Here is a 26,356-nt window from a genome sequence, read left to right as displayed (position 1 = left end):
TGTGACTTTGTTTCCCACCAGCTATAACTTTCCCAACTGCAGTAGGTTTTTACAGTAAATTCAGTTTGGTAGGCTGATCAATGGTCTAAAAGATTGGTTCTCTTCCCATTTTATGATATTTAAAACTAGATGGGATAAAACACCTTCAAAAGTATTACATCTTTTGACTAAAAGCATGGACAAGATCAGTCATAGGTCACTTCTATTTTTAGCTTTTATGAATCTCGCCTACATAACATCAATCTCTTATTTTTGTCACTTTCACCCTGGAAGCAGTCTTCTGTACCTGTGCTTATGAAGGAGATGATATGCTCATACTTTAGTAAAAAATGGAAGTATAAGCCATATCCATCAGTTAAAATAAGTTGAGGACTAATTTTCAAAGCATTTGCTGGTAATTCAACCATGAGTTCCCCTGATATCAGTGGGAGTTTGGTGTGATTTTAAATCTTGAAAAAATTATCTTGAAGGTATGTTGAAGGACTGGATAGAATATTTGAATATATTTTATATTTGAAATTAGGACAAGGAAATGGCTGTTGTTCACATTTTTTATTGTGTAAATTTGTCAAGATCATAAGAGGGTCTAAATTTGCTGCTTTTTCAGGCTGTTTCACTATGGAAGGTGGACACATTTCTCACTCAGATGTGCTGCTCTGTGGAAATGTGCAAGGATTACAGACCTCCTTGTATCACGGGCACCGTTCACCAGCATCACAGCTGGAGCCTGTGAATAACCAGCCACCTCAGTTTCCACCTGAGGTTCAGTGTCCCGCACCTGTGTGTTGCTCACACTGCCTCAGTGTGCCTCACCCAAACAAAGCTCAGCCTTCTTACCAAGACATAAACCGCCATCAAAATTTCCGACAACCTCCTGAACTGCATCAGCAGCACTTTCCTCTGCAGTGCAGTGTGCAGCAACATGACAGAGACCAAAGGGGTGTCCCCCAACCTATGAAGCTAGCTCAATCTGGGCTGGAACGGCAGCCACGGTCAGAGCCAGAGAATGTGTCTGGGAGGGTGGCAAAGCACTTACCATCCCAGCAGCCACAACAGACTGCACCCCTGGGTTATGCTGTTGTATCACATGAGGCTCAGCAAGTTCACGCGGGCCATCCACAGCCATTCCGCACACAGACCGCTTTGCAGACATCAACTGTGCAAGTGCAACTTGGTCATCTCCAAAAGATAAAATCAGGCCACTTGCAGCAGCCACCACAGCAGCAGCAGCAGCTGCCACCGGCGTCGCCACCATTAGGTCAAAATGAGAACACCCACAAACAAGTAATTCAGCAGAGCCTGGACATAATGCACCACCAGCTTGAACTGGAGGAGATGAAAAAGGATCTGGAGCTTCTTCTGCAGGCCCAAGGACAGTCCAGTTTGCAGCTGAACCAGGCCAAGCCACCTCAGCATGTTCAACAGACCATAGTTGGTCAAATCAACTACATAGTGAGGCAGCCAGCTCCTGTTCAGCAACAAAGCCAAGATGAAGTACAAGTAAGTTCTCTAAAAGTTCTTTCCTATTGTATTTACTCAAAGTAAGCTGAGAAATGGGAGATACCTTTGAAATTTCATGTATTTGGTTGGACTTTCTGTTGTCTATGTTTATATTCAGCAAAGGTTTCGTGCCTCATGCAAATTGGGCCAAAATTTTCTGTAAGTGCTGCATAAACAACCTGGATCCCAAAGATCTGATTCTCTAAATAGACAAGGTGAGCAGCAGATCCGAGAATAAAAGCATCATCGTTCCTCCTTTGTGAATAGGTAACTGGAGGACTGCAGTAGTCTCACTCTCCATTTCAACTACTTTTTTATTGGAAACTTTATGCCCTGAGTCCTTGAAAAAGATTCCTTTTTGATTCTGAATGATTAGCAAAAAGAGGCCAAGGAATACCTTTTTTCGGTCTGAGAGTTATTTCCCATTCTACTGGTAACTGCTCTTGCTACTGCACCATGTCCTTTAAGATTTTCATGAGTATTCACACATGCTGTTCTGTTACAGTTCTGTCAGCTGGGCTAATTTCTCTACTTTTCCTCTGTTGGTAAGAATCCTGCTTTTGAAAAAGGGACAGTGCTTAGTGGTGAGTATCCAAACTACTTCTTTCTGATATTTTTAAAACACAAATTCTCAATTGTGATTTCTAGATCTGTGAGAGTTCCACTGAACTTGATGCCCAGAAGCCTGTAACTCCTCTTGACAAAAGTGGCAGTCCCTCTCTGCCACAGTCAATGGATGAAGAAGCCAGTGTGAGCAGTCACTCCCCTGAGAGCACATTGCAACGATCAGCTTTCCATCCACTAAGAAAGGTATAAAGAACTTTTTTTGAAAAATATATATTTTAAAGCAAAACCATGATTTGATAATATGGAATATAATATGGCATTGGAATTTTCAATCAGTTTGAAAAAATTAAAATACAGTAAATGTTGACAAAACAGCTTGTAATTCTTGGAAGACAGTCATAGCCTAACCTAGCATGTATCTCCCAGTAAGATGCTTACACACTGTGCTGTAACCAGGATCAGCAACAGTTCCATAAGCTGGTAGTGTTTAGATCTGGCTGGCATGATTGTTAAGTATGAACTGGTAAATAAAGATAAAACTTATTTCTTCACTGAGTAAATTCTCTCTAGTCCCTATCTTTAGGGATTTAACTATAAGGACTTGTAACTACCATGCTAGCAGCAGTTAACTGGGGGAAAAAAAAAAAAAGCAAAAAAAAAAAGTGATTCTGATGAAATCTGGCCTGAAAAACATCCTTCAAAATAGTTGCCCTGTAAATAACAACACTAATTATTACTGAAGATGTGGTATCTGAAAGGGACGTAGTTCTGTTATACTCCTTCTCCTTGTTTGTGTAGAAGCAGAAAAATCATAGATTTCTGTATTGCTAGAATATTTCAGCACATTACAGAGCCATGTTTCGATCCTTCCACCTGCTGAGAGGCCCTAACTATTGAAGAGGCAGCATGAACTAAACCAGGAGGGCTCATCTTTACCAGCAGATCCTTGCTGACTCTGGATTTCACCTGTGCATTTGAGGCAGAGAAGCTGCCTTTTACCCCTCCATACAGTTTGTTTAAAATATTAAAACTTCTATGCATGACTCATGTAGTGCACCATGTAGAAGTCTTTCATGAGTATTTTTTAATTGGAATGTGTGTGTGTAATATTATAGAACTTGTCTTTCCATACTAGCCCCAGAAAGGAAGTTATTTTATCCTTCTTTAATATGTAGCTTTGTTGATCCAACAAATTTATGATGCAATACCCATTCAGAGAGTTGGAGATCCTTTTGGGAATTGTAAAGGCACGGAAAGGTAGAAGCAGAAAAATCATAGATTTCTGTATCACTAGAATATTTCAGCATATTACAGAGCCATGCTTCGATCCTTCCACCTACTGAGAGGCCCTAACTATTGAAGAGGCAGCATAAACAAAACCAGGAGAGTCTGGAAGCAGCATGCAAATTGGATTTGGAAGCCACAAAAAAATCTGCAATTGCTAACTTAATGCTATAGATGTGATGGAATTTCTGGATGAGGCTGATGACGTCATAACATTATAAGAAGATTTTTGGCTCCGAACTTTCACATGTGGAAGAAGATTTTCCTTAACCTCTGATGACAGAGGAAAACTCTGCAAATTTTCCAGGGTAGGGCTACATTTACTTTAGGATATGACTGTAAAAATTGAAGGTGTATATTTGAAGCTTGAGCAAGACCATGAACCTGAGCACATATTTTTCTTTTAATGCAGTCACACCCTCAAAGTTATTTGTGAAAATGAATGCTGATGTTAACCAACTAGTTTTCAGAGGCTTTTTCTACATGCATGTTGAAGAAGTTGTCCTTTGTCTTCTGGACCTGTAAAGGAAGGTTGCTCCCAAGAGCTTAGACAAGAAAAGTCAGAAGGAGGGAAGACAATGGAAGTAAATGTGCAAGACAGAGACTAGTGGAGTCTGATGGGAAAAGAAGGTGGGGAAAAAAAGGAACGGCTGACTCATTACTGTACAAGTTGAGAAGGTGGCAAGAGGAGGATACTCCTAGAACAAAGAAAAATGGAAATTTTTGTAATGGAGCTGAAAAGTGTATGCTCTTGTGCAGAAAGCACAGATGTGTCTGTTTTTTTACTAGCTACCTGGTACCTCCACAAGAAATGAGTGCTATCAACAGCTAAAGCACCCATCTTTGCTTGTATTTATCTCTTGTAATGAGTTGTTTGGGATGAAGCAATAATGTATTGACAGCTCTGGCAACGGCTAATAAGAAATGGCAAAGGAAAACAGCATAATAAGGAAATTCTTGAAATATATTCTTCATGAATGCTGTTGAAAGGTGTCTGACTGCTGTTGCTGACAATTAGAGTAAATGTAGGTTTAAATGGGAGATCAGTTCCTATTTAAGAACAAGGGGATGGTTCTATTCATTCTCATCCCTGTTTCACTTGATTAAATATTTTCACCCTCACAGAATCACAGAATGTCAGGGATTGGAAGGGACCTCAGAAGATCATCCAGTCCAATCCCACTGCTGGAGCAGGAATACCTAGATGAGGTTACACAGGAAGGTGTCCAGGCAGGTTTTGAATGTCTCCAGAGTAGGAGACTCCACAACCTCCCTGGGCAGCCTGTTCCAGTGTTCTGTTACCCTTACTGAGAAGAAGTTTCTTCTCAAATTTAAGTGGAACCTCTTGTGTTCCAGTTTGAACCCATTACCCCTTGTCCTACCATTGGTTGTCACTGAGAAGAGCCTGACTCCATCCTCATGACACTCACCCTTTATATATTTGTAAACATTAATGAGGTCACCCCTCAGTCTCCTCCGAGCTAAAGAGACCCAGCTCCCTCAGCCTTTCCTAAGGGAGATGCTCCACTCCCTTAATCATCTTTGTGGCTCTGTGCTGGACTCTCTCTAGCAGTTCCCTGTCTTTCTGGAACTGAGGGGCCCATAACTGGACACAATATTCCAGGTGTGGTCTCACCAGGGCAGAGTGGAGGGGAAGGAGAACCTCTCTCAGCCTACTAACCACCCCGCTTCTAATACACCCCAGGATGCCATTGGCCTTCTTGGCCACCAGGGCACAGTGCTGGCTCATGGTCATCCTGCTGTCCACCAGGACTCCAGGTCCCTTTCCCCTACACTGCTCTCTAAAAGGTCATTCCCCAATTTATACTGGAACCTGGTGTTGTTCCTGCCCAGATGCAAGACTCTGTACTTGCCCTTGTTATATTTCACTAAATTTCTCCCCACCCAACTCTCCAGCCTGTCCAGGTCTCGCTGGATGGCAGCACAGCCTTCTGGCGTGTCAACCACTCCTCCCAGTTTGATGTCATCAGCAAACTTGCTGCCAGTGCACTCTATTCCCTCATCCAAATCATTGATGAATATATTGAATAGTGCTACTCCCAGTACTGACCCTTGAGGGACTCCACTAGATACAGGCCTCCAACTGGACTCTGCCCCATTGACCATGACTACACTTATTGACCACGCTTATCTCCAGACAAAAATTTCTGTATTGGTGTTCATCCATTTACTTTCATATGGTCTGTATTCAGAACTTTTCAACTCTCTCAAGTTCTTGGAGGACATGGAAAAAATTAATATGGAGAAGTCTAAAATACTGCACTTGGAAAATATTGTAGAGAAGATGGCTAGAGAAAGCTTTTGCTGCCTGGAGAAGGACTGTGTGCCTTTTGGAGAATAATTGGTATTGGACTTCTTGGCCTTGTGTTGCAGTTCTGCTGAACTCTGACAGCCTTCATTGTGCACAGCATTCCTAGTGGAGTAGGTAATTCTGTGGCTGCTGAGATTCTTCCATTAAAGAGAAAACAGTGTGAACCAGGATGTAGCAAAACTCAGAATTAACTCTTTAGAGATGTTTGCCAAGATCTGTCAAAACATAAAAGCTTCCATTAGTCCAGTGGTTTCCTTTATTTCAGAGGGGGGTCAAGGCTTGATTGCACATGTAATTAAACATCTGTGCATTAACTTTGAAACATGTTTATGGTATGCATTTGATCCTATTTACTGATAGCCAGATGAATTGTCTGCATATGGGATCATATTTATATGTGAAGCATTATAGAGCAGATGCTATTAATAGTCATAAATGGGGAAGCCACAAGTACGTTATTCAGATCATCCCGGACAAGTGCTAGTGTAGCCATTATACCATGGTGTGAGACATTCATATGCTGTGTGAGTGCCTTTGAGTTCAAAGAATGCCTGTTCTAGTTATTCTGCTGAGTACCATTTTCTGTCCCTCACATTTATAGCTGGTTATTGATAAGCAGAAGTAGACAAGCAAGGGTTGAAGCACTTCATGCATTTGTAAAACGTCCTTGTGTGTTACATTTCACCACCTATCAGGACAAAAATTAAATCTGGCTTCACCGAGCAGACAGAATTTTGGCTTTCCAGTTGTATAAAGTAGGGTTTTCTAGCTGATGCCAATCACAAACTTTGGCATCAAGGCTACTGCTGTCTTAAAGGTCTGAGTACTTCCTGTCTGTGCCCAACTGCTCTGTATGCATGTGTATAGTATAGCCTCTAAATATGTAACCTTAGTTATGTGGTGCTTGTTTTCATTTGTTTCAGTGTTTTTGGAACGTGAATGGTGATATTTTGTCAAACTTTGTCTTCCTGTATATTCCTCTAACTATTCTTTCTCTGTGAATTGAATTTTTTGTGCAGAATAAATGTTTCTATACTTAGATTGTTGATTGTTTGATATAAGTCCTGCACTTAGCATAACTTTGGACTTGATGAGCACATTTTAAGAATGCAACATTAGAAATGGAAGTTTTCTGTCTGTGTGCAAAATGGATATAATTTTCTCTTCATACTCCCCTGTCTATATATTGCACTCACATAGCTGGAACCTCTGTTTTGGATTGTGGAGTTTTTCCATCTCCATGCCTGTCGAATACCCAACATTTCCAGTAAAAATGCCTGCAAGACAGAGGACAAGTCTCAGAATAACTTTTGTGATACTCACACTTTTGTTATGGGGAATTGTGGCAAGCTCTAGCAAACAGATTTTGTACAAGTTATTGAATTGCTAAGATGCAGAGTGAAAAATATGTACTGAATTAGATTAACAGTTTTCTGGAAAGGATTACCCACCTTCTGCAATGATATGGTTCTCCTGTTGTTTTTGCATAGTGTGATATTGAGTTATTAATTTATACACAGGACTGGAGAGGTCATCTATTCTGGAACAGAGGCAAGAATAATAAGATATTTTTTTGCCTAATTGTGTTTTCAGAAGTAATAAAGGGCATACAATCCCTGTGTTTTGCTTACATGTATCTAATTATCACTTGTGGCTGTGATGAACAAGGGGTACCTAGCATTTGAAGAAATGTCACCATGCATCTATAGCACAAATTTGTAGTTTGAGACTCAGATACTGCTGCAACAGGCATTGGCACTGTCACAGGACCAGGTGGACATCTCTCCTTCTCAGACTCCAGAAGTGCCCCCCTTTCTCTAGTTAGGATCAGGGACCTGGCAGGGAGGTTTATTTGTCTTGTTCAGCTCTTAAGCTGCGTCCTGGGCAGTAGAACTAGAAACCTCCCTGGCCTGGGCACAGTTGGATTGTCTGCTGTCGGTGGCATTCTTTGATATTTTGCCCCAACACATTCGTCCCAAGCTTTATTAATGACAGCTTCTCCATCTCAGTGGCAAGTGCATAACAATTTCTTTTTCTTCCTTTAAAACCATGTGAAATTTGTGGGAGAGGGATTGTGAGGCACAGTACAGGTTTATTTTTGTTAATATTGCACTCAGCATGTTGTGATTACTTAGTGCCTGAAAGTAATAATTTAATACTCAATCCTAAGACTTCAAATCTGAGCTTGAGACTGGGGTGAGTTTATTTTTACTGTTTGTTTGTTTGTTTTCCCTAATTACTACTAATTTTAGGAGAATTAGAGGTGAAGGAAATAATAAAAACACCCTGGAATTTAGGATCCTGCAAATTCAGAAAGTATCAGAGTATCTTTTGACATTAAAGAATTAAGCCACTTGCAGCACAAATGCCTTCATGCTTGATGCAATTAGGTACATTTCTCGGAATGTTAATTTCACAAAACCTTTTCCTTTGACCTGGAAAAAAGGATAAATAAAACATGATGCTGCTTGCTCCATACAGTCTCTTCCTCTCGCTTTAAGCTGGCTCCAGGTTATTCAGGCAAAATATTAAGAAAGATTTGGATTCTTTTTCTCATAAAAATGGAAAGGAAATCTTTTGGATTCTATTGTGAAATTAGGAAATATGAATAGGAAGCATGTGTAGACTGTGCTATCAGTGCTGCTGTGTGCGGTGAGTTAAACAACTGGATTGGAGTAGTACATTTGTTTAACCTCCTAGCATAATGAGCTGCCAGGGGGATTGCTCCACTTAATAGCAGCCGTTCATTACTCTGCAACCATTTGCAGCGTGTTATTTCTCTTATAGCAAAGAGAATTGGTGGTTCCTAGTTTTAGCTTTCGTTATCTATGACACTTAATGTCAACAGCCTTGAGACTTTGCCAAAACAATCCTAACAAATCCTAATCCCAGTGTTTCAAGGTAAGTATTTACTTCTCAGAATTCTTCTGTATTAGTGCTGCATGTTTACACTGGACCTTTTAAAATGCAACAGTGATCAAAGGAATATTGGAAATGAACAATATGTTTATTTTTTGTTCTTTGAAGGTACTTTGCATGTTCTTTCTTCTTACCTTTCACTACCATAGCTATTAAATTTGTGGTAGAAGGCATTTTGGGGTGGTGATGCTGCTGCCATTATATTATAAGGATCATCAGACCAAAATTAATTATGAGACAATGAGAATTCCATTTTTAATGACACAGATACAGTTTGTGCCAGGCTGTACATTAAAATGTCAAAAGTTTCAAAATTAACATAGAGATGAAGCCACCCTCTACCCAAGAGCATAATTAATGCTTGTTGTTGTTCAAAGGTTGCAATGTAAAAGCAATAGAGCTTTTATAAAACAGAGATCAATTCTTTAAAGGCATCCCATTTTCAAAAACTAGCTGAATTGTCAAGGGAAAAGAGAAATTTTTGCTAATGGCAAAAGAAATGATTATTTTAGGGAGTGAATTAATAGGCTATTAATGAGCCTTGTTCCCAGTGCATTGTTCACTTCACACTTGACAGCAGCTCCATGGATCAGAATGGAATGTGTCTGTTCTTAACTGTGAGTTTTAATATTTTGCACTGAAAGATCATAATGTTGCTTCATCATTAAAATAACCACAAAATTAACTTTTGCCCCAAGGGAAAGACAGATGGCAGTTTGATGGCCTCATTATTCTTTTCTCTTTTTAACAAGAGAAAGGTTTTATATTGGCTTATATAACCTAAAAAGATCTGTGAAGAAACTGATGCTAGCTAGAAAAGTAAAAAAGATATAGCCATATAATGCAATTGAATTTCGCCTTTCTAAAAATTGTAGTTATAACAATGTCTTATGCATATGTCTATTGCTTTTCTTCTGCAGTTGGAGTTGTCCCAGTGACTACTCCCAGTAAGTAAACTTGTTTCGCTGAAGCCAGGAGTAACCCTACCACAGCCTCAGCGAGACTAACATTTTGCCTACAGTGCACAGAGTTACACCCAGATGCATCTTCACAGGGTCAGGTCTCTATCCCTAATAGCTGATGGCATGCTCTTGTAACATAAGTAAAGCAAGATGCATGTAGTGCTTAGAAGAAGTGAAGAGCTGCAAGGTCTTCAGTTAACGTGCTGTCCATTTCCAATGGTAGTTCCTATTGACTTGGACAGGAATTTGTGGATGCCTCGTGCTTTTGAGCATCTAGCTAAATAAGTATTTAATTACCTCACAGGAACTTAATTAATACTTACAATGGACTTTGAAATAAAGGGAAAAGGCAAGGCTGATTACAGTCCATCTGTTCAGTTCAAGCGTGGATTCGGCTTATTTATTTTATTTTCTTTAAGTGGAGAACAATTCATGTTTTTGGTCTTTGTGGACTTCTTTAGGATATGTGACCATGAAAGCTGGGTTCCTTTCAAACCTACATCTATTCCTTTGGTTTGAAAGATGAACGTTCTTAGAGTATATGGAAAATTGTGACTCAACCAATGCATTTCCTCATTTGCTGTGTGCTAGTTTTCATCTCAAATATAAGATAGGAAGAACATATTTGACCAGTTCCAGCTGGTTCCAAGAAGTTATTATAGCTCAGACAGCTTAGATTCATTTGCCTGAAGAGGAGGAAAATGGCAAATGCCCTGTACTCTCGGAAGTGCCTTCTACAGACAGGACTGTTTAAAACAGGCTTACTAGAGCACTATGTGGTAGAATGGCACAGACCTTCCCAAGTGCCACAGAAGAGCTGATCTTTTTCTGTATCAAATGGAGGCTATTTTGTTTCATTGAATATAAGAGGTCACTGTTGAGGCAAAGCTCCTACCTCAGTGTCTCTTGCAAATTGAGGAAAAGGAAATTAAATTACATCCTTAGGTAGAAATTAATGTCTGCGGACAGAGTGCTCTCTTAGCATAGAGGTGATATGCATTGCAAGTAGAGGAATTCAGGACTGACTTCTTTGGCATTATGTTGGATTTACACAGGCACAGTTGACAGCTCAATCTAGGCTACTGTCTTTACCACTGTTGGGTTAAGATGGACACAGGTATCAAAATCCAAAATGGAGTAACAGTTGAGAAGAATACTAATTAAATCTAGGAAATGGGTCCTGTCTCAGATTCACTTCAAAGTCGCAGGCCCCTAGAAGAAAAATAAGTACAACAATGAAATTAAACTGTAATTTAGATGCAATCAACACAATTCTTTTGTCTTGATTTATATTATGAGTGCTACTTGCTGTATTGTAGTCAAACAAAAATCATTTATTTGGTCAGTTTTCAAGGGTGAAACCCCAATAAACTATGATGAGATAAATGGAAAATTACATATTCAAGTGGCACATCTGCATACTTCTTAAAACTGCTTATATTTGCTTCATATAGATGCTAGAAGAGTCCTGATTTCAGCACAGTCCCACATTCCTGGATATAAGGCAGCTTAAGAAACTCACCTAGATAGGAGGATTTGCTTTGTTTTGCATAACAGTATTCCTGAGGTTTTGACAGTGACAAATCACGAGACAGTAGAAAAGGCATGTTGCTAAAACTATTTCAGAGACTTGGGTGAATATTCTCTTTCTTTTGGAAATTAGACATGTACATCTTTTCTTTGTTAGTACATGTAGGATGTTTCTCGAGTTACACTATGATATTTAAAGGGCAAATGCGTTTAAATGGGATGGATGCGCTAACTAGCATAAAGTTTTTGGCATCAATAACTGTAACAATAATTTCATCCACTTGTGTCAGATCCAAATAATATTTCTTCTTGATTTTCTTTATAAATAAAGTCATATGATAATTTTTTAATAAGATGATAAAATTTCTGATATGATCTTATTTCTTCTGGAATAATTTAAGAGAAGCTAGTGGGTTTATATCAAGGATTAATTTAATACAATATTCTACATGCTTAGTTTTCCCATTCATTGTAGGGAGTTAAAAATCAGGATCCCTTGGACTGATCAAAGGAAGACATTGTTTGTGAATCATAGAATAATAACCTAGGTGTCTCCTTTTCCAGTTTTCAGTTTTAATGGCAGAAACTCTAAACCTTTTGGAAATGGTATAATATTACAGTAGATACTTTCAGGCCCTCATGACGCAACTGGTTTATTATGTATAGGTGAAAGAGTATCTCATCCATTATGGAAAGAAAGAATGGTAGCATTTTGCTGCTGAAAAGCTTACTGACCTTTTAAAAAATTATTTTTATTTCTCTTCTGCCAGCGTTCAGCATCCTTAAGTGTTGTGGGCTTTTCAAACAGTTTAGAAATGGAATTACCTTCAACAAGATCATCTAGCTCGGCCGATCCACAGATGCAAGAAGCAGCTGCTATAACTCTTGGCCTGTCCCCGAATGCCCTTTGTGACTGTGATACTGCACCAGAGTCGATTCCCAGTTCCAGCTTGACCTTGGGCAGAGCTCCGAGTGACCTGAGCCCCAGGGTCACTGCTGACCTCACACCAGGTGATGCACTTCAGGGCAGCACTAAGTGCAAGGTAAGAATCACTTGAACCCCTCTACTGAAAGGGAATCTGCTTTCATTGATAGCACATGTTATTGTTAGGCAGTCAAAGGCAGCCATTTCCGTAAGTGAACTTTTCGTTATCTGGTATTTGAAGACTGATTACAAATTATTTTCTTAAGATGTAAAGAAAATTAATAATAAAATTTGATTTTTTTTTTTTTTTTTCCTCCTGAAGCTGGAAAATGAAGACTTCATTATTGTAGATCATCCTCTAGAAAACAGCTTGGCTACTGCTAGGCAAGATGTAGTTGATGAATCAAGTTTTTCTATGCAAAATGTTCTGGAAGAACCTATTAATCTTTCAATCAAAAAATCTCAACATTGCACTTCTCCTTCTGAACTGCTCAGCAACAGTTCTTTCCTGCCTGTGAATGCCAGAACAGAACAGCTTAGAAGCAAAGAAGGTACCCGTCTTTTCATTATTTAGGATTTTAGTCTGTCTTTCTTAGCACTGTGCATTGCAAGCATTGCAAAGCAGTATGCTTATTAATATACTTGCATATAAATGTGCTTTTCCAGCAAGCTTCAAATAATATCAGAGTACTTAATCCAATGGAAAAGTGTGTTTGATCTCATTTGTGGAGGAAAAACATGAAAATGATATGCCTTGCATTTGTAACATCCTTCATCTATGAACCAGAAACAAGTGTGTCTATGTGAAGTACCTGGAGCATTAGTTCTCTTAGAAGCACTCCTGTTAATGAGACCTGCAGTTATGACTACTGAAGAGCTGTTTTGAAGAATCTAAATTCAATTAAAAAAAGAAATTGCTTCCAAAATGTAATATGCCTTCTGCTGAGTCCTTCACATCAATGGCATAGCAAATTTTTGTTAGGTTAATATATTGCACAGTATGTGCTTTTGCTTGGCTCTGTCTACTGTATAACATTGCCTTCAGCCAAGACCTATTTCTTCAGCCTTAATGGAGAATTAGACCTTACTCAACTCTTTTCATGGGCTAATTGCTAGCATCCTGTGCTACACTGTAAAGCCTCATTCCTGAAAACTCTGAAAGTCAATGGGACTATTCATGCAAGCAAGGGATTGCAGGATCAAGCTGTTATCCTGTGACTTATGCCAATATTTGGCTGCTTTTCTCTGTAAAAGATGAATTAATAATTGTATCTCTGTGCTGTATTTTTATTCAGAGAATTCTAATTAGTACAAAGGAGGCCTAGCTCAGTGAGCCAAGGAAATGTATTTGTCTTTTCTTATATGTGCTATGCCAAATTGTGGTAATTATGCCACAATCATTTGTGTGAGTTGTAAGAATCAGGCACACCCCTAAAAAGCTGTGCCTCAATCAGGCTTAAGTGTCTCTGAGAGGAGCAGCTTTGTAGTATGTGGTTTGGGTTGTGTGACACTATACACAGAAAACAGCCCCAACATACAGAATCTCACAATCTATAACAAACGTTACAAATTTGTTCTGTGCAAAACATGGGTCCTGTTGTGCAAGAGGATGGGAAGAATAGAGTATTGAATTCAATGGTGCTGCTTCTTTACAAGGCAGGCTCAGGAGTGAGCAATTCCCATCCTGCTCTCCCTGTTTAAACGTGTGCAGTGAGGAGAGACCTGAGGAGATGCAGTCACCATGTGCGGAGTGCACAGCAAGAGAGGTTAGCTCTGTTGCAAGGCAACATTATCTTTGGTAGTGGCTCTCAGTAGGACTTACTGGCTTCGGCAGTGCTGGGCTGCCAAACCCCACTGCTTCTGGTATGTATTTCCAATGACTTATCCTTTTCTAATATAAAATCTAAACATTTCATCTTAATTTATAATAAAATACTTCTTACCCTAGCCCCAAGGGATGTGGTAACATTTGTACATAATTTCATCATTTTTCCTCTTACAGCCACTTTTCTTCTTATCATGGCTTGTGTAAACACCCTCCCCTCTCCTTTTCTTTTCTAGACTAAACAAATCTGATTATTTCAGTCTCTCCTCATGGGTCAGGATTGTGATTATATTAAAACCACCTCATTCCTGCTGTGCTGTTCTGGGTTCTCTGCAATTAAGTAGTGCTGCCCACAGCCAAACGCAGTGCTGCAGCTGGGGCCTCTGGGGTGCCATGCAGAGCCAGGGTATCAGCTTCTTGTGTTTTGCATTCCTCACTGGTGGTAACGCACTGCAGGATGGCATTTGCTTTTTTGCAGCAGCAGCATTACATGGTTGACTCACTTGTAGTGAATGGTCCACATCATTAACCCTTAGTTCCTTCTACAGAACTGTTCCTTAGTCGATTATCTTCATTTGTGATTACATTCATCTGATCCTTTGTAAGCATAATACTTACGGTTATCTCAATTCAAGCTTACTGATTTAGGAGACTTTTTCTTTCTCTGATGTTTTAAAATAATTTTTTAATTGTAAACATTTGCCACAATGATTGCAACCCCTGTAGTTTGGTATTTTCCACAAACCCTTCTAGTTTGGTATTTTCTGTAAATTTTCAAGGTACTATTATTTCATGAACCAAGTTGCTAACAAAAATGTTGATTAATATTAGGAACTCAGCACCACTGGAACATCCTCTGGTTTGACAGCATGCAAGGGGAGCTGCTCCTTCAGCTCAGTGTGCAGTCAGCCTTTAGTAATTCTGTCCAGATACATGACTGCCACCCTTCACCTGAGCAACAGTCACAAGAAAATAACACTTTAGGGGTGATGTGACATGCACCTTTCCTTGGCAGTCTTGATTGTATTGTGTTTCCTGTGGCTGGGAACAAGAGTATCTTACAGGCATGCTGCTTACAAGCCATGAGTTGGGTACCGTTGACCTGAGCTAGATTTTCTTTAAAAAAACATGTTTTCCTGGCACTACATATCTCCAGATAGCCATGATATTGGTTTGTTTTCTTGTTAGTATTGTCTGCATCAAACTAATTCCTAAAAAAAGAAGGAGTTACTATGAAACTTGCCAGTGGACTGGTATTTCTGAGGGCATCTATTGGGACATTAATTTCTACTCCATCCCATCTATCCAGAGTTGTTTTGTTTCTCTTGTGTCTAGTATCAGCCAAGAACTACAGTCACTTATGTGCTTACATAAAGGATAGATCTGAATTCATGTGTTTATATTAGGAGTTTAAAAGATGCATAGATGAGGCTCTTAGGGATGTGGTTTAGTGCTGGATTTAGGTTATGGTTGGACTTGATGATCTTAAGGGTCTTTTGCAACCAAAAAGATTCTATGATTCTATGTCACATAGGTTGGAGGATAGAAACATACAGTGTAGCTTTTGTCCCTCAGTGACAGATGGGAGACACAATTTCCTTCCTGTTTTCAAGTAACTAGAATGATCTAGAAGCATCTTTCATGGAGCAGGAGACCACAGAGACTTCCTGAGCCTTGGGGGTTCAGGCCTCAGTAGGTCTGTTTTTCTCAAGTGAAGGCTGTACAGCGAAGGGGATTACTTATGTTATTCCATGTATATGGATGAATGTGGCATGGCTGTGTACATATGTAATTCCCTGGGAATGTAACCATTATGACAAAATATTTTGGAAAGGCTTCTCATATCCAGTACGGAAGCTGTGGTTAAAAAAAAAAGCAAAAGACAAAGACTGTATCCCAGAATAGAAAATAGCATACACATTTTCTATACATATAGAAGAAATGCTTCCATAATTCACTTATGATATCATATTAAACACCAGTCAGAAGTGCATGAATATTGAAGTACTTTCTACCCTAATCTGACTCTGATATTATAAATATTTTATTCATTTTCTTATCTTCAGTTCCAGATTCCAATAGCTATGAAAATGAACATTTTGAAATGGATATGAAAAGCAATCAGAATGTCAGGTAACGGGGTTTTTTTTTAATACAAAAGTACTGCCCATAAAATTTTATGCATGTATTTAGAAAATTTGTCATACTTAATGGAAACGGAGAACTTAAAAAGAATGCAGGACTCCTTACAGATAAAAATTCTGAAATTCTCTTAAACTTAAAAACAACAATTTAGAAGATGCGTTGAGTTCATGTATTTCTTTTATTCTGTATAACTTTCCAAAGTGAATAAATATTTGCAAAGTTATCTCATCTGAAGAATTAGAAACTGTTTAGCCCCAGTTAATCCTAAAAACAATAATAGGAACAGGATTAACATTATCTCAACAATTTTATACAATTTTGTTTTCAGCTACCGCTGTGATAATATTCTAAAGTAAAGCTGATGATGTGCTGTGTTCCTGCTTGAAACCAGCCACACTGAAAAGTATCAAGCATGACAAACTGGAATAAATAAAACAAAAATATATGGAGAATGGCAAAGTTTTAGTACAGAAGTTAGTAATGCATTTACACGTATGATTAATTTAAAGTAATTGTATTCACATTTCTTAAGGAATTTACATGTCAAAACAACTCCGTATTTTCCATGTTTAGCCAGCAGAGTCACTATGACAAAGGAAAAGGAGCACAAACAATAGTGCATGAAAAATGTTGAAACTGAATAGGGAGGAGAATTTTGTGGAATATGACTGAATTTAACCCTGTGTCATTTTTATTGTAGAGCTGACAGTAAGGAGCAGAAGATCCCCTATGTGCGACTGGAACGTCTGAAAATATGTACATCAGAAGCAGGGGAGCTCCCAGTGTTTAAGCTCCAGCCACAGGACAATGAGCAGGAGGGCAATTTCCTCCTGATCATTGAATGTGGGACTCAGTCTTCAAGTTTGTCTATAAAAGTGAGTGGAATTTCCTTGAGGCTTTACCTGCTTTTCTCTCCTTTATCCCCCTGGCTTGTACCCACAGTTTCTAAATATAATTATACACTAAAGAAGTCTTAGTTGATTTCACCCTTGGACAATTCTGTGATGAGTTGAAGTAACAGAGAATGCAGCTTTTAGTTTGCTGTGTAGCTGCGTGGGACTTCCAGTTCTGAGAAGTCTGCCTCTGGGATTGCATAGTTGTAGTGTATTTGTATTCTAGCAAACAAGCTGGTTTGTCTGTCTAGTTACAAATATAGGATAAATACCTTAAAACTGACCTGAATGCCTATTTGTGTGATAAGAACGGATGCCAGAAATAGCATAGTAGATTTTAAAAATCTTTGTATTCTGTTCCTTCATTGGAGTTTCGAGTGTGAACGTCTTTCCACAGAAAGAAACAGGAATTTCTGATGGGAGCAAAAAACTATACTGTTTGTTTGTTTGTTTTGAGCTGTTTACTTTAAAATTTTCAAATAAGATTGTAAAGTGTCCTGTTTCTATCATCTGTGATATGAAATCTTAACAGCTCATTCACAGTACTATTACATTGTGGTATGTGGACCAAGGTGACTTGGCCAGCCGGTGGCAGACACTGAGCTGAGCATTGGCCTGCTGAACCCCAGTTCCGCCTCCAGTAGAGGTCACTGCAGAGAAACCGTTTTGTCTGCAGATAACCACCACTGTTGTACACTTGTGTATGAAAATGATGATTGTCTGATGCCAGATTTTTCTTCCTTCAAGATAAATAACACTAGTCCACCTGAAGGACTGAATTCTGAAGAGGAGAACTCAGAGAACAGAAAATTGCTTATATCCCAGGCTGCAGAACAGACACAATCTGCTCCTGTAGATATACCATCTGTGGATCAGAAGCTCAGCAATGGCATCTCTACCATGAAAAAATCTCCAGTTACTCAGGAAGTCAATCCAATTGAAAATGAGGATTTCTGTGCTGTGTGTCTCAATGGAGGAGAACTGTTGTGTTGTGATCGCTGCCCCAAGGTCTTCCATCTTTCCTGCCATGTTCCAGCCCTGCTTAGCTTTCCAGTGTGAGTATGTATGACATTTTGCTAATGTACTCAGTTTCTGTTCACTGCCTTGGGGCAAAATATATCCTCAGGGATGTATATGTCAACCTTACATGAGGACTGCATCTCTCACTTGCCTTTTTCATTACTTTTCTTGCAAAGGGAAGAATTGTCTTACACACTTGGAACTAGATTAATTATTAACAGGAACAATTTCCAGCCACGTATGCCCTTTCTGCAGTTAGCTGGCCAGTACGACAAAAGAGGTTGTGGACCTGAGCTTTAAAAACATTCTTAGGACTTACTGGAGAAAAATAAAATCCTAACTCTCATGTAACATCTGTGGTGTAGGTGTCAGCTCTTCTCTGCAAGAACGGTGCCTAGCACAAGTAAAGGGCAATCAGTGAGTTTATATTCAGTTTGCTAGCTGGTTTTATGGGAAATTCAGGATTACTGGGGCTTTTGTGGAAATGTTTAGAACATTGCTTTCCCTAAGACGTACATTCCCTAGCAACTTGTCACAGATTAACTGTATGCGACAAAGAGCCAGAATTAGATACACGTCCACGTATCAAACTTTAAAAGTGAGTCTGAATAATGTGCGTTGTTAGTGTTATATAATTCTGAATTCTGTTACAAATCATTGCTCAGAAGCTACTTCATTTGTTCCACACATATACAAATAACATGCTCAGCTGAGAAAAATACATTGTGAGATATTAGTTTGAAGATTCTGATGTGTTCTTTTTGTTCAAAAAGTTATTAAAGAGGGAAAAGTCAAGAGATGGAAATTCCCAATAAGTAATTTTTAAACCTGCAGTTTCAAAACAATATGAAAACAAAATTTCCTTTTAAAATAATCTTTCTAAGCAAAGCTAAGTTTTAATGAAGTAAATTAATCTCCTTAACTAAAGTTCTGTATTTATTGTTGTTTAATATACCTTCATCTGTAGCTATTTATGCCATGGTGTTGCAGAAGTTGCATCACTGCCTCAAGAAATTGTTCAGTGGATCTACTAGGAAGGACACTTATGCCCATACAGAATTATGTCAACTTGGTTTGAGAACCAATGTGCTTGCACAAATTATGACCTTTTCTGATAATGTTGATTTCTTAGATAAATATGTCGGTTATCATATCAATTAATAATAAATACATCAATTATCAAACAAATCTGGTTTTATCTTATGACCCAACTCTTGGCTGTTTTTCCTTTATATCTTTTTATAAAACAGTACTTGAATCAATGCAGCTGCACATACTGTTGGTACATGATTTCAAACACTACTCTTTCTCTTTCTCTTTCTCTTTCTCTTTCTCTTTCTCTTTCTCTTTCTCTTTCTCTTTCTCTTTCTCTTTGTAACAGAAAAAGTGCAATGAGTAGAATCTGAAATTATTGCACTTCTAATTAGATTTAAATCTCTTGAAGAACATCTAGTACAATGGGCTTCAGGTTGCCTGCTGTTGTAATACTAGTTAAGGATGAGACTTATTTCCAAATACAGTGATTCCTGAGGTTTGTTATTTGACAAGGTTGCTGAAAAAACTTGACACAAGTTTTTGGTTTCTTGTTTTGTAGGGGAGAATGGGTGTGCACACTTTGCCGTAATCCAGTGAAACCAGAGGTAGAATATGACTGTGAAAACACACGCTACAGCCACAGCTGTAGTGCACAATGTGGCCTTGATGACTGTGACCAGAAGGTGGGAATAATGATATATGTTACTATTTAGAAAAGGACATATGATCTCAGCATGAGGCTTTGCTTCTTCCCTGAAAAGATGACTGTTCTGACTTGGTTGCTACTTGAAAGTTTCAGAGAGTAATAAATACAACAAAAACATTGTTAATATTTAGTTGTATCATTCTCTTCTATCTAGACATTGCTGTTCAATTTTAAAATTAATGACATGGTATAAAAAGATGAAACGGGCAGATCTGGATTTCCTTACTCCTTTGAACAGGGAAGCCTCACTCAGCAGCAGAGCTAGGTTCCCTCAGTCAACTTTGCCTGGCTTTCTGCCACTAAATCCTTTTCCTTAAGTACCTGGGACCTTCTCAGATATCTACTTAGGCCACTTGCAATGACATTTTTGTGATGTAGTCACTTTTTGACTTTTAGTTGGATTGAAATCATCAGACAGTCTTCATATGTGCCATTAATCCCCTTGAAGATGACATTTAGGCACTGTTAACTCAACCTAGATGAAAGTTTCTCTCTTCCATTCCCATTACCAGTTTTGTGTACCAAATCACCCATGAAAAAAGGCCTTTTCTTAAAGTACACTTGGTACTTGGAAGTCAATTTCTGAATAAATGTCCTGTATATATTGGTGACAGCTGGACAGGGAGGCTAAGTCCACGCAGCTGAGTCCAGATGTTGAGCTGGCCCTGCACAAATGAAGCCAAGAAAAAGGCACTGTTCTAGTCTGGGCACCATACATAAAGACAACAGCAATGGTTCTTAGACCACTGGGCCCCTTGGCAAGGCCTATGATCATAGCCACAGCACTGCTCTAATTCATCCATGATGCTTCCAGACCTCAGTTATACTGCTTCTAAAGAGCTGGACATAACTTCTTGACATTGATGTGATGCCTGTTTCTATTGGATTGGGTACAACAAGCCAGAAATAGTTGAGACCTGGGTCTTGATTAGTGAGGCTCTGTTTAGGAAGAGTTAATTAGAGATTCCATTGCTTGTGAGCAAACATGACTTGTAATGTTTTTGTAGTGCATTTTTTTTGCATCTGTGAAAAAAATCAAAGACTTAAAGTATTTTACAAGTTTACGGTGATTAAACGTATATACAACACTACCAGCTACATAACTTACATCCATTTGTATGAGGGGATATGAATAATGTTGAAACGTTTTCCATTTAACTGTTTCCACACTGTTGCTCCTGTTATTTTAGTCAAGAGCCAAGGAATGGATCTGGACTGCAGAAAGGAATTAGTGATAGTGATGAATTCCCAAGAGTTTCTGGGAAAGATGCATGCATGCAAAAAAAAAAAAAAAGTGATGTTTCTTTTCTTGTATTTCTTGACTATCCTCACTTTCAAAACTATAAAAATGCTATGAGGCAAAACATCCCTCAGGTTAGAGTGAAGTGTGTCATTTCACATCAGAAATGCCAGACTACATGAAAAGTCCCCTTGTTCTTAGTACGATTGATCAACTAAGGGCAAGAATGAAACTCACTTGTTTTGTATTAAAATGTATTTCAAATTTGGCTCCCACAGAAGTGTGAAAAGCTGGTACTTTTCCTGTTCTGCAATAGTATGAGCCTCCCATTCCATGAACCTGTCAGCCCCCTGGTAAGTACTGCACACCCATGGGTCAGAGGGAATCCAAAAATCCTGTGGCACAGCTTGCGAGTTCCTCCTTTTTCTTATTGAAAGATACTCTTAAGCTTTTTTTTTTTTTTTAAATAGTATTGCTTCCCAGGGAGGGGCAGATGTTTCCCTTTAGCAAGTGCTTTTGAAGGTGCCAGGTTGGAGGTGGGTAAATGCTGGTCAGTGTTCTCAGGCCAGGTTTGGGTGCCAATGTGAGATTCTGGTAGGACACTAAAGGTATATGAGGGGTTCCAGTGACTCAGTTGACTTGCTGCATACATGGAGAATGTTGCACTGGTGTTTTGCGCAAAGGTGGCAATGTGACTCTTTTCAGGTGGATATGTACAGACTGCACTTTCATCCATGTACTCAACATTTGCAGTTAACTGGCTATTTTTTGGAAGATGTAATTTCATGTTATTGTAACAATAGAACACAATGTGAAACAAGTCAGAGGAGGAAAATGAGAGAAAAAAAAAGGTTTTATGTGAATTAATAGGACAAATAACAATATAAAAAGCATTCCTTGTAATAAAGCTTGCAATGAACTTATGGAACACATTACCTAACTAGTAGGTTTTGACCCAGAAATATTTAAGGAATAGGATATCCTGGTAGCTGGTGCCCATTGAAAGAGACTTTTGTTGAACTTTGAATAGAGTGCATGGATATGCATGCATATGCATGAAAAGAATGCATATTTTTTAATTTTGGCAGCCTACTTCTCACAATATCAGCTGCCAGTATTTCAGCACACCATTTTTATAACTGCTTGGGGGAAATGTTAGTTAACTGTCAATGTTACATGGATTATTGATTATGGTTAAATGACAATATTTATATCTGGGGATAAACTTTAGAAAGTGCAAATAGCAGAGGAGTCACTCAAGTGTGCTATTTTCAAAATCAGTCTTGCAGCAAATATGTTTTTAATCAAACTGAAAAACACCCAGGAAGATGATGTGCAAGTGTAGGCACCAAAAGACTAGAGCTGTCTTTCTTGATGCAGGGAATCTTGTCCAGTGTCTTTTGCCCAAATTTGGATAGAAGGTACCACAGAGGAAATGTTCTAATTAAAAAGGTTACATACCTGTGTTTTATTCTTATTGCAGGCTCGGCATTATTATCAGATCATCAAAAGGCCAATGGATTTGTCAAGCATACGAAAAAAGTTGCAAAAAAAGGACAAGTACCACTATTCTGCACCTGAGGAACTCGTGACTGACGTGCGCCTCATGTTTTGGAACTGTGCAAAGTTCAATTATGTAGGTTTCTAAAATGGATGCTGAGGGGATACAAACTAGAGGGTTGCACTTTTAAGCTGTCACACTGGTGTAACTATTGGTTCCATTGACATCAGATATGGGATTGGGATAAACAGAAGTATTAGTGAGTTTTACTCTTTGGAAATTATTATTACTTTTTTAAATGACAGAATTGGAGATATATATATGGATTTGAGAATTTGAGATACATATGATCTGAAATTAAAGAGGGGCATCTTAGCAGACAACTTTTTGGAATACCAAGTTTACTGTGAGAAGCCAGTCATAGCCAGCAAAATAGCTAGGTAAAATTCAGGTGCATAGAAACTCTTAAGCAATGATGACTGCTATTCTTTCTAGTTCACTGCACTTCTCTTTTTCTTAGAGGTGTAGAAACGTGTTCCTTAATAGCAACATCTGGTTCTTACTCACATTGCAAATGCAGAGGGACTAATGGGCTGTAGAAAGTGCACAGAAGACTAATGGAGACGTAGCAGACAGAAGCAAGGCGAGGCATTAGGGTAGGGTAGTCATTTGGGTTTGATCCTAAATGATTTCTGTGTGCAGTAACACTGAATGGTTATTTATTCTCTTACAGCCAGATTCAGAGGTTGCTGAGGCCGGACGATGCCTAGATGTATTTTTTGAGGGCAAACTGAAGGAGATTTATCCAGATAGGCATTTTCCTTCAATGCAACAAGAAGACTCTGATTCTGAAGAAGTGGAGGGTCAGAATAGCAAGATACCGTCCCAGGATTTTCTGTGGCCATCATATGGACAGGAGTGCATTCAGCCTAAAAGGAGACGGCGCCATGCTGTAAGATTGCAAAAGCAAAAGCATTTGGTTGCTAAGTGGCCACCCTGCTAATTCTGTTTACAGCTACTGATGGGAAGTTTTGACAGGGCTGTATGGGAAAACTGTCAAGCTTCTATCACAGAGATGTGACCAGTTCTACAAATTTATGTCAAGATCCTCTGAGTGGAATAAAGTGTCAGTTCTGTATAAATGTGGGAGCATGAACAACTGAAGTCACTCAGGCCACACTGTCATCTTCCTAGCAGAAAACTCTGTCAAGATTTTTGAAAAGACTAAGCCCTCTAGCCATTGACTGTTTGTTTCCTTTGTACACAGGAAAGTGAGAAAACTAAAAGAATGATGTTTCAGCCAGCTAACAGCCTTCCTCAGGAATGATCTCCTCAAGATAAGAGACTTGCTATGAGGAATCCAACAGCATAACTGACAAGAGTTAAGGTGTGTGGGAGGAAAGCAAACCACTTGGGCTGTTTATTTAAACTCTCCTAATCTGCTGACCATATGCCTTATTTCTAGATCTTGTGGGTAGATAACAGATCCAAAGTGTCTGAATTTGTCAATATTCAATCTGTTAAATCACGTATATGTTTTGCAGTGTTTACACTGAAGTCCTAATGTTTTGGTGATAGGTAATTATGATTAATAAAAGAAGTAACATGCTAATAATATCTAATACTGCAGTACCATTTTATAATCTGTTCAACATGACATCTCTATTTTATAGAGCACAGGTAACCATGTAATAATCTTGCAAGCTCAGTGTGAATGTTGGCCATGCTTTGTGATGAATACAGTGTGTAGTCAGAAAAACCATAATCATGTTGTCTAATTCAACAATTTTTTCTGGGAGCTTGACTGCTCAAGGCCTGTGAGATACAGTCTAATATGATTATCTGATTAGCTGTTTCTTTTGAAGCAGGGCATTTTGATTAGATCATGAAAGAACAAGTGCTAATAGTGCTAATACTAGGGCTCTGTGTGAGCTCTTTCTGAGTGCATACTGGATGCTCTATTTGCAAGGAATGACTATTCTGGCGTCTTAATCATGTTCAGTAAAGCAGTGTGGGATTTCTTGAGTCTCAAAGGTCACATTTTTATACAACCCAAGCCTGTTGTTTTTCTTTAAAGTAGATATTGGAATTCAGTAAATTAACTATGAAGCAAATTACATGGTTATAGAAGTGCCTATAAAATAAAGTCATATATTCCTGATTTTCTCTTTGCTTATTTCTTGTAGTTGTGGTTATCAACAGTACTAGAAGATGATGATGATGTGTATATGTAGAAGCTGAAACAGAATGAAAGGATGTCTTAGCTTAAATTCCACAATGTGTTGGCAGAACATCACCAAGGGCCAGAAGAGCAAGTTTAGAGTTAACTAGGATGAAGGGTAGCATGTAGTTGTAGAGCCTGAAGGGTGGGATAGGTAAAGACATGACACCTGATCAGAGACCGATGGTTTACAAGCGGCTTCCCACCTCTTCCAGAAGCAGGTGAGACAGATCTTTGTGTGGCCAGTGCTTTCTTTGTGTGTGTGAGGGCATCTTCCTCCTTAGAGTTCTGCCCAGCAGTGTAAAGCTGGGCAGTGGTCTGGCTCTGAGGGAGAAGGGTTGTTGCAGATCTCAAACACAGCTGAAGTTCATTTTAATTAGGTTTCTGTAAATAAAAATGATATTTTCAGCATAGTTTATATGGACTATTTGGTCTGGTAACTATATATGTTTTTTAGATAACACTTTAAAGTAAAGGTTTATATATGAAATAATAAGACATGAATGTTATATTCTACTATCCATGTGACTTGCCATTAATTTGGTAGTGAGCTAATGTTTTGTTTTCTTTGAAGAAATGAAAATCTGGATATTATAAGCTGACTGAAAAACTGTGAGATGAAGGAACAGCCTTTACATTTTCTATATGTGAATTCCTATGTGTTTGCTTTTTTGTCAAACTCCTGTTCTCAAAACAGTAAGTGTCTTGGCACAGATAAATGAGTGCAGGTTTGTAACTGAATTAATCACCCTTATCTGTGCTACAGGTATCACCTTTTCTCAGTTGGTAATTAATTTCTCCACCAAAGACCCATCTTGTACCATTTATAGTGCAAAAATGATATGCTATATAGCCTTCATCTAAGGGCAAAGGTAGAAATAGGAGACGCTACTGATGAATTCCTCTTTCCCTGGAAAAGCAGAGTCAACAAGAGCCTACTTCTGTTTCTTAAAGGCTGTAAGTTTGTTAACTGTACCAATAGTTTTGGAGAACACCTGTTTTAATAAAATTTACGCAGGGTATATTAAACCTTTATTAAAAATAGAAGTGTAGCAGTTTGTCATCCTATGTAAGATACTCTTTGGATGTGTGCTAACAGGACTCTATAGCCTGAGCACTCTTAAGGCTAACTTTGGGTTTGATTACTTCTCTAAGGCATAGTAACAGTTTAAAAAATACTTATAAGCCTCATGTCATGTTGGTAAGCAGAACAAAAACTGAACTCATACCTATGACTTCACATACTTTCAGACACAAATTTGTGGGTCAGCAACGTTGCATGTTGTGAGAACAACAGTATCTGTCTTGGATGTTACCTTAAAATTGATGGCTTGTTGCTGCTGCTGGACGCCATACCACCAGGGCATTCTTGTGGCATTTACTGTGTTGAAGTCCAATTGTACACTGGTGACGGCACTAACAGGTATGACAGGAAGGGTGTCTTAAAATCTAACAGCCCAAGTGGCCCAGAAGAGAAGCAAACAATAGGTTATGTAGTTACTTTTCTCACTCAGACTGTTTCACAATCCAGAACGCGTAGGAAAGTAAAGTGGAACCCCTGATGTTTTCCACTGGAAGTAAGTATGTCAGAAACAAATACCAGGAGCACTGTGGAAACCCCAGCAAAGGCTCCTGCAAATGCAACCAAGGGCACAATTTTCCCTTTTGTCTTTATTAACGGGTTACATGTAAAACAGGAAAATCCTCTTTGTGCTTAAGCAGCTGGAGAAGAGACTGATTACATTTCAGTA

The 26,356-nt window shown here is 38.7% G+C and overlaps 1 protein-coding gene across 1 annotated transcript in view; it reads left to right on the top strand.

The window, feature by feature from the left end:
* TRIM66 (tripartite motif containing 66) overlaps positions 1-23,387 on the top strand; it is a gene marked incomplete at both ends in the record, with an annotated part of 48,833 nt that extends 25,446 nt beyond the window's left edge. The window contains 11 exons of the mRNA XM_080345525.1: positions 608-1,500; positions 2,149-2,310; positions 11,865-12,137; positions 12,342-12,570; positions 15,917-15,977; positions 16,690-16,864; positions 17,630-17,937; positions 19,497-19,620; positions 21,162-21,236; positions 22,367-22,519; positions 23,118-23,387. Coding sequence (XP_080201651.1) covers positions 608-1,500; positions 2,149-2,310; positions 11,865-12,137; positions 12,342-12,570; positions 15,917-15,977; positions 16,690-16,864; positions 17,630-17,937; positions 19,497-19,620; positions 21,162-21,236; positions 22,367-22,519; positions 23,118-23,387 — 2,723 coding nt within the window. The remainder of the gene's footprint in view (positions 1-607; positions 1,501-2,148; positions 2,311-11,864; positions 12,138-12,341; positions 12,571-15,916; positions 15,978-16,689; positions 16,865-17,629; positions 17,938-19,496; positions 19,621-21,161; positions 21,237-22,366; positions 22,520-23,117) is intronic.
* Positions 23,388-26,356: the final 2,969 nt, after the last annotated feature.

The sequence above is a fragment of the Nesoenas mayeri genome (assembly GCF_963082525.1).
Source record: "Nesoenas mayeri genome assembly, chromosome: 5".
In the NCBI taxonomy this organism is placed as follows: Eukaryota; Metazoa; Chordata; class Aves; order Columbiformes; family Columbidae; genus Nesoenas; species Nesoenas mayeri.
Note: the sequence above shows the minus strand (reverse complement) of the source record. Positions and strands in the feature narration are given on the sequence as shown.